At 43.6% G+C, this 9187-nt stretch overlaps 1 protein-coding gene across 1 annotated transcript; it reads left to right on the forward strand.

Annotated features, from left to right (window-relative positions):
- Positions 1 to 1826: 1826 nt before the first annotated feature.
- Positions 1827 to 5895, forward strand: SRSF6 (serine and arginine rich splicing factor 6). Its single transcript, XM_028523680.2, has 6 exons — positions 1827 to 2263; positions 2490 to 2638; positions 3926 to 4050; positions 4191 to 4399; positions 4657 to 4740; positions 4844 to 5895. Exons 1-6 carry the CDS (start codon positions 2157 to 2159, stop codon positions 5205 to 5207), a joined length of 1038 nt encoding a protein of 345 aa, XP_028379481.1. The 5' UTR covers positions 1827 to 2156; the 3' UTR covers positions 5208 to 5895.
- Positions 5896 to 9187: the final 3292 nt, after the last annotated feature.

Raw genomic sequence — 9187 nt, forward strand, 5'->3', positions numbered from 1 at the left:
CGTGTCCTGATCTCCAGAATCTGTGAAGATACTACTTTAAATGGCAAGAGGGACTTTGCAGATGGGGTTTAAATCAAGGCCCTATCTTGAGGTGGGGCACGAGCCTGGATTGCCCAGGTGGGCCCAATATATTGAATCCCTAGGTGCTAACAAAAGGAAGCCAGGAGACCTGGAGTCAGAGAAGACGAGACAGTGGTGATACGACAGAGTCGTCACCCAGACTCCGCAGAAGGCTGATGGCCCAGCACCCCCTTCAGTGGTATTTCTGTTTCCTCTAATGTAGCCAGTGCTGCTCGGGGTTTTTTAATTAAATTTATTGGGGTGACATTGGTTAATAAGATTATAGGTTTCAAGTGTGCAAATCTATATGTCACCTGTATACTGCATTGTTTGCTCACCACCTAAAATCTAGTCTCCTGTCACCACATACTTGACCCCTCAGGGTTTTTTGTTCAAGAGTAGCTACTGGGCTTTGGGGAAAGAGGTGAGCGGAAGTGAAAGATGACCTCAGCTGCACCTTTCTCTCTGGATAAATGAACTGCAAAAGGGGAGGAGGTGAAACCCCACTCCACATATGCATCTTTTAATAAGTCCTACCCCATCATACCCCCCCCCCAAAAATAATGTTCAGTCCCACCAACACTATGAGTGTCATTTTCTGGTTCACCTCTAGCCAACAATGAATTTTAAGTTTCAAAATATTGACAATTTGATGAGTGAAAAGTTACCACATTGTTGAATTCCCCTTTCCCTGTTATATTCCACAATAAAAAAAAAAAAAAAAAAAGATACACCTATTTTCTTTCATTTTAACACTTGGTTAGCACAGTCGTGAAAACCACCATCCCCGCAGACTTGGTCCAATGTCCCACGGGGGATGAAATCCCCTCCTTTCAACCAGAAGCCGAAGAACATCAAGACTGCCGCTCTAGAAGAGCTGGAATATTCGGAAACAGCTAAACAGCCAGTATTGAGTCAGCGGTACCCTTTTTCTCTAAGCGTCTATGACACCATGCTCTCACGGTTTTTTCCCTACCTCTCTACTCTCCTTTCCTGCACTTAAGTTTCAGAGTACGCCTCAGGGTCTTCCACGTTCCACTTACACTTTGTTGGGGTTTTCATCTAGTTCTCCAGCTCTAAATGGCATCGCTAATGATAAACTGAAAAATGTCTATTTCTGCCACATAGATAAGTTGCTTTCCAAACCAATGGGGGAAGGGATGGCACTGGGGCAACGGACTCTCCATATGGGGGAGAAAAAGTGCGCAACTCTGTAGGACAACAGCGAGGTCTTGCTTAACTTTCTTGAGCCAGAGGCCTTAGCCGTGTTCCCTTCGCGAACACCTAGGGCGAGCGTTCGATTGTCCCGTACTCAGCAATCTACAGGTGGCTCCAACTGCCAGTGCTCCAAGAAAGACCTACAAGGGTGTAAGGGGGATGTGCAGGAAGGCGGTGAGAGCTGATGACGGCTAGGAACGAGACCGAGAGATACAGAAGCCAGCAGGATGCGAGCGCTCAACGCGCCCTCCACGAAGTCACAACCGTGGAGCGCAAACTTCGAATTCAGTGAAATGACCGCGTTCCCCACCCAGCAAAGCGGGGGCCAATCCGTGGAGAAATATGCAGTCTCGTTTTAACGAGCCAATCCAAGACCGCGGAGACCTATTATGACAACCTCGAGAACCAATGCAAAATGGGGACTCTCCTAGCCTGCCTCCCTAGCGCCAGACTCGAAGAGATCACGCGGAGGAAGATTTTTAGAAGTTACAAATTAGAACACAAGTCCGTGTCTAAACGACGGGATATTACGCTCCCAAAGATGAGTGGAGAAAATTCTGTGAGCGAGTGGGACAGCATTTCCTCGAAACCTCGCAAGCGGCGGACCCGCAAGTCACCCTAGGGCAGAAGGCTCAGGCACCGGAGGGGGAGGGGCGGTACGTGCTACGCGCCGACGTAACGCGCCGGGCCCCGCCCTGGCCGCCCGCCCTTATAGCGTAACACGGGCGCGCGCGCACACCATTGTGTGGCTGGACTTGGCCGCCGCTCCTGCGAAAGGCGCGTGTTTGGGCTCTTGACGTCCCCACACCCGCACCGCGGTTTCTGCCTTACGGGCCATCTTTCGGCAGCAGCCTCCGGGCCCCTCGCCCGCCACGGACATGCCGCGCGTCTACATAGGACGCCTTAGCTACCACGTCAGGGAGAAGGACATTCAGCGCTTTTTCAGTGGCTACGGCCGCCTCCTCGAAATAGATCTTAAAAATGGGTGAGTCGGCCCTGGGCGCCTGCGTCACTCCGCAGCGCTTCGGGCCTAGCGTCGGCGGGACACTCTTGAACAGGAGAGGCGATCAAGGCCGCGGTGCCGCGTCGCACGGCCTCCAAGATGGCGGCGGCGGCGCGGGGCCGCCGGAGCGCGCGAGGGGGCGGGGCCGCGTGCGCGTCCCCGGCCTAACGACGCCCCGCCTGTTCCCGGCCCTCGCGCCGCCCCTTAGGTACGGCTTCGTGGAGTTCGAGGACTCCCGCGACGCCGACGACGCCGTTTACGAGCTGAACGGCAAGGACCTCTGTGGCGAGCGCGTCATCGTAGAACACGCTCGGGGCCCGCGCCGCGATCGCGACGGCTACAGCTACGGAAGCCGCAGTGAGTCCCACCCCCGCGCGCTCCGCGCCTCTGGGACCGGGGGGCGGGCGCAGGCCTAGAGGGGGCGGGGTGGGGCCTCCCAGCCTGGGCAGGCGCGGTAGGCGGGGTCGGTTTGCTTGGGTGTCCTCTGGACCCTCGGCCTACACGCCTGCCCAGGGCAGTCACGGGACGCCGGAGCGCGGAGATTGGGTTGTGGGGTTTGCCTAGTCAGAGCTGGGGTGTTTGGGGTTCCTTTGCTATGTTGGGAGGGGGTGGGTCGTTCTGGGCCCCTGTCAGCACTGTCGTGGGCTCTGCCCACCAAGGAAGTGAGGGATGGCTGTATTTGTTGCATCTCCCTTGCTTACCTGTCAGTGCATTAGCTAGAAATGTGAGTGTCGTAGCGTAGAAGTTTGGAGACTGGCTGGGGTGGAGGTGGGGTGGGGGCGGGGAATGGGGAGGGGTTGTAGGTTTAGACTTAGAGTTATTAAGATTGGCGGGGGCCAAAGAAAGTGCTATATTGAACTAATGTGGTATTTACCACGAGTAGACCTAAATAAGCTTTATGCTGTATTTGAATTAATGGGGGCATGTTATTGGGAGGAGGTGGGGGGTTGGTTATGTTAAATGTTTGATGTTGAAATTGTTGCATGTTGAATTCAAACTTTTTAACAAGTCCTTGATGTTTCAATTTGAAAGTGACCAATGGGGCTGAGGCTGTGTCCACTGAGGCTAAGATGACTGCCTTTCCTGATTGGCCTTGGCTTTTCCATACATTGTGTGACCCTTGCCCTATGACCCTTTGGCTGACCTTACCGGAAGCCATGACGACAGCAGCCTTTTGCCATTAGACGCAGGGTGATGGTGAGGATTCCAAGGGTTAGACAAAACTGGTTAATCTGAACTAGGTGACTGTTACCTTGCGTGTTTTGTGGCCAAACCACCACCAAAAACCTCACACTGTGATGTAAGTACTTAGTGTAACTAGTAAACATTTTTGTAAAATGTAGAAATGCATGTAATCAGTTAAGTTTTATATTTTACAATGTTCTGTAAAATAAAACTTAGCGAGGTAAATTGAATAAAGGAGCAGTCACTCTCTAACAGATTGCAGGAAAAGTTTAGTTGGATTTAGTCTATTTGGCTTGCCCTTAATTTAATTTGTGGCAAATCACAACTGTATCAAAGGTTTAGCAATATAATAGCAAAGTCCTACTCCAGTAAATAAAAGTTGATATGTTTGTACTAACTTTCAAAAACATGTGTCCCTATCATTACAAAGCATCTGATTGTTTTCTTCATGTGATAAAGGTGGTGGAGGTGGATACAGCAGTCGGAGAACTTCTGGCAGAGACAAATATGGACCACCTGTTCGTACAGAGTTCAGGCTTATTGTAGAAAATCTTTCTAGTCGCTGCAGTTGGCAAGATTTAAAGGTATGTGCTATATAGATCAAAATAAAAGTGATGCTAACATTCCAAAGAGTAGGCTTTTGTTTCTGTTTATTCCTGAAAGTACAGTATGTAAATCTTTTTCTTTCAGTTTTTGGGACTGACCTGTCTTGCTGTTTTTTTAGGATTTCATGAGACAAGCAGGTGAAGTGACCTATGCGGATGCTCACAAAGAACGCACAAACGAAGGAGTGATTGAGTTTCGCTCCTACTCTGACATGAAGCGTGCTTTGGATAAGCTTGATGGTACCGAAATAAATGGTAGAAATATTAGGCTCATTGAAGATAAAGCACGATCGAGCCATAGGCGGTCTTATTCTGGAAGCAGGTCAAGGTAATTTGAAGGGTAATTGGTAGGGGAGGAAAAAGTATTTGCCAAAAACAAAGAAATTTCTAATGGGAGTATTTTAATTGACACCTAATTGAAATTAGATCAGGTTTGGGCTGCGTCTTGGGGTTCTTTTCCAGATGTTTTGATGGTGGATTTAAATTGTAGTGAGCAATTACATTTTGTCAGTTGGTCTGTTCTGTGTAAATGGCACAAACGTGTTGAGACATACTGAGATTAAGGTTTTGTTACGATCCTTACAGGTCTCGATCTAGAAGGAGGTCACGAAGTAGGAGTCGCAGGAGCAGCCGCAGTAGATCTCGAAGTGTCTCAAAAAGTCGCTCCCGGTGAGTAATGTTGAGTCTTCCTCTGAATGTTCCTGTACTTGTTTGTGGATACTTGTGTTTTCTGGCAACATATTGAAAGAAAAACTTGGCTTTTCTTGTTCAGATCCAGGTCTCGGAGCAAAGGTCGATCTCGCTCTCGGTCAAAAGGCAGGAAATCCAGATCAAAGAGCAAATCGAAGCCCAAGTCTGATCGAGGCTCTCGTTCACGCTCTCGAAGCAGATCGAAGGATGAGTATGAGAAATCTCGAAGCAGGTCTCGTTCTCGATCTCGTTCCCCCAAAGAAAATGGAAAAGGTGATATAAAGTCAAAATCTAGATCGAGGAGCCAGTCTCATTCCAAATCTCCCGCACCTGCTCCACCCGCAAAGGCTCATTCTGTGTCCCCTCCACCAAAAAGAGCTTCAAGATCCCGTTCTAGATCCCACTCAAAGTCAAGGTCACGGTCCAGATCGAGTTCCAGAGATTAATCCAGAACTCTATGTTCTTTGCACACTATTATGGAACACTTTCCTACTTGCTTAGGCAGTTACTCTTCCATGTTTGTACTTGGCCTCTCCCGCAAGAGGAATCCCCTGAAAACACGGGCACACAGAAATTTGTGGCCAAATTTGATGAAAAAGATGGGGTTCTAAAGAAATGGTGGCATGAAGACCTCCTTCCTTCTTTGTAGAATTAAGATAACTTTGATTTTATAGCTTTTGAGCTAAAATAACTTTTGTAAAGATTAAGCTCATTTAGATTTTTTTTTTTTTAAGTATTTCAGCAGGATCTGCTGCAGGGGTTGTATTGTTTTATTTGTTTGCTTTTCAATTTAAACAGTTTCAAGCTTTGGATACTTAAGGCTTTAGAGGGAGAACCCATTTTTCAATTATGTTGGCTTTTTATAAAGCCTAAGTTATGTAAGATTTCAATAAAAGTTTGTTACCAAGATGATTGCCTTATTGAATAGGTCACTATTAATTCCTTTAAATACTGATATCTGCTGTTTGTGGAAACAATGTAAATTCTACTTAAATGTAAAACGAGGAAAGCTTCAAACCAGCAATAAATTATTAAATTTGGATAAAATTATTTTGTTGTTAATCAAATTTGCCAAAGTCATTGTATCTGCCCATTTAACAAGTTAAGTTAAAAAATAAAATATTTTGTAGTCAATCTGTTATACAATTTTGCCTAAATTAATGGATTTTAAATAATGAAACCTTATTTTCTTAGTTTGATACTTTTTAATTTAGATGTTTATAAGAAATGGGTCTTGGCCCTGGCTGGCGTAGCTCAGGGGATTGAGCGTGGGCTGCGAACCAAAGTGTCGCAGGTTCGATTCCCAGTCAGGGCACGTGCCTGGGTTGCAGGCCATGGCCTTCAGCAACCGGACATTTATGTTTCTCTCTCTTTCTCCCTCCCTTCCCTCTCTAAAAATAAATAATCTAAAAAAATAAATAAAAATAGCATAATATTAAAAAAAAGAAATGGGTCTTTTTTTTTTCAGTATAAATTGCAGAATTTCAGAGAAGAGGTTGGTGCTTGTAATTAAAGGTCATTGCTTTGCAGATTTGAAAAAGTAGAAGTTAATGACTTAAGAGGCGAGCTTCCATTGCTTTTCAGAATTTGGTGTTTAACCACAAGTTAGTGTAAGAGTTGACCTTGACCAAAGTTCTGTTTTTAAGGAAAGAACAAAAGCTTATAGAAGGAGAAGGTGGGGAACCTTACAAGGTGAAATTTGACTCTCTAAAAGGATGTCACATTCTCATGTTAATGTTACATCACATGGTTTGTAGGCAGGTGTTCCACATTGTTAGCTGGTCCATAGTGGGTATAGGTAAATTCTTGCACTTGTAAAAAATTCTAACAATAGCAGAGACCAGCTTACTAAAAATTTAGTTTTATCCATGCCTGTGGACCTACATCATTCATTAGACAGCTAAACCACTCTGGCATTGGTCCACTTCAGAACGGTAGACTGATAAAATGTTGAGTTCCTTGCTAACTTGTGAGTTGGTTCCGACTGTCTCTACAACAGGCCACATGTTGATCTTTGACTAGGTGGTGTATTAAGTTGATAGAGAGCAAAAGAGAAGTGAGCTCAACCCCTTTTCTTTCACCTGACTGTTGATGGATACACCATAGTGCCTTTGTGGCAAGTTTAAGACCGCCCTGCTCCTGTGTTACCATCTTTCATCTTTGGAATCTTTTTCCCACTTTGTTAACTTTTTTTTTTTTTTTTGCTTTATCTCCTCAATAAAATGCTTACTAAGGGAAAGGTTTGTTTTGAATTTATTGTATATGCCCCTTAGTACCAGATTTCTTGGCAAGTGGTCTTTCAAATTGGAGCTATTATTCCTAACTTGAACATGAGAAAAGTGATCTTGTTTTCAGTTTCTCCAAAGCAGTGAGTTGGGGGTCGGCATCATCACTGACCCTTTTCGTGCTTCAGTGTCACCCATGAAATGGCAGGGGTGAACCCTCCTGGGTTGTGAAGAGTAAAGGCTGATACATGAGAAGTACTTAGAACAGTACCATAGTAGTACTACCGGGAAGGATTAAAAACACTTGCTATCAATCCCATTTTCACGAAAAACGTACTCATTTTTATATCGTAGTAGTTTGAACATTTTCCGTGACAATTTTTTTCTGATAACACTAAGAAGCATTAATCATTTTTTCCCAAGTTCTTAACTTAGACTCGGAGTGCTCTAAACTTTGGCAATATATGCTTAGGAACCATCATATTTTTATTTGCTTTTCAGAAAACATTGTTTTCTGACTATCCAGTTTTAGCCCTGTGGCAGTGGATGTTTCTTAAGTACTGATTTAAGTAATCACAAAAAAACTATATATTTAGACTACTACGTATTTCCTTTAGAGCCTGCTTACCAAGGTAGCCACTGTTGATAGTGGCGTGGTGCTCTGCAGCTTGCTTTCACTTAGTACCTACCAATGCATAGTTCTGCATTAAATCCCTGACTGGCATTCTGTAGAGAGGATGTGTGCATTCTTTTCAGTACCAACTTTTTATGAAGTCGGTAATCTGACTTGTACAACATGAATGAAAACAAATTTTCAGTATTTCATGCAGTGAAACTTGCAGAGTTCTTACAAAATTTATCAACCTAGTAAGAGTAATTGTATCAGTTTATACTAATTTAGCTTTCTGAGGCAGCAGCCATATCCTGAATAAAGCCCGTGTTTGTATCCCAAGCACCATGTACGCTTCTATTTGTTAAGAGGATTAGTTCATAGAATTCTGTCATTGGTCTAGATCCTAAATAAGAATTGCTTGGCGGTCCTACAGCAACCTTGCAAATGAGCCTCCAGTACGGTACTGAATGAAGTGACGTAACTTCACACTTCACCAGAAAGGATCATGGTTCAAAAATCAGGAGATACCCAAGAGCAACAGCAAAATCCAGCTTTGGAGAAAACCAGGATTATTAATGCATCCTTTTGGAGATGCAAATCGAGAAACATCACGTTCCCCAGATAGTGTCATTGTGGCTTGTTTGTGTTTTATAAAGACGAGTGAAACTAAATACAGCTTACAATAGGAGACTACTTGTAATTAAACTTACATTCATTTAGCATTCATATTTATACCCAATTTTGAAAACATTTCCAAGGCAATAGTTGAGCATTAGCATGAAGATTCAGAAGCAGAGGATTGGGAGCAGCCCTAAAGCATTAAAACTGCCTATTCGATACTCAATTCCTCAAGTGAAGAGTGAGTAGACCTAAAATTCTTCTGATAAAATTTCAAACTTGAAAACTAACCAGTATGAAAAAAAATACTTTTTTTCCATTCACCAATTACTTTGATTTACATGCAGTTGTTTTCCTTGAGCCACCTAAAAGTAAGACTGTCTTGCTGTTTTATCTCTAGAAAAATGTTCATTTTCTAGGAACAGAAACATTTTGTTATATAACCATAGTATTCGATTAGGGAAACCAGGAAATTAGCATTGATAATATACTGTTGTATAATCTATAATCCTACTTACATTTTTTATCAGTTGTCCTACAATGTCTTTTATATTTTTCCATAGATCCTGGGTTATTTGTTGAATTTTGTTTTCATGACCCTTAAAGTCTTTAATCTGGAACAGGTTGTCAACTTTTTTCTTCACTTTGTCACTTTTGAAGAGTAAAGGACAGTTATTTTGTAGAATTCCCCTCAATTTGGGCTTACTTAATAGCTCCTCATTGCATTTTTTGGCAGAAATAAAACAAGAGTAAGACTACCCTCAGTGCATCATATATAGTGGCACATTGTGATAATCCGGATCCCTTAAGTCATCCATTACTTCAATGGTAGTAATGACTTACTATAAATTACTTTATAATCAGTAATTAAAGGGGGTAACTGTAGTGAGTCAAACACCCAAGTTCCTTACCAAATTCACCTACCGTCAACATTGAATTTCTAAGTTTCATTGGCATTCTCATGAAAGGA

This window comes from Phyllostomus discolor, chromosome 9, assembly GCF_004126475.2.
Source record: "Phyllostomus discolor isolate MPI-MPIP mPhyDis1 chromosome 9, mPhyDis1.pri.v3, whole genome shotgun sequence".
NCBI lineage: Eukaryota > Metazoa > Chordata > Mammalia > Chiroptera > Phyllostomidae > Phyllostomus > Phyllostomus discolor.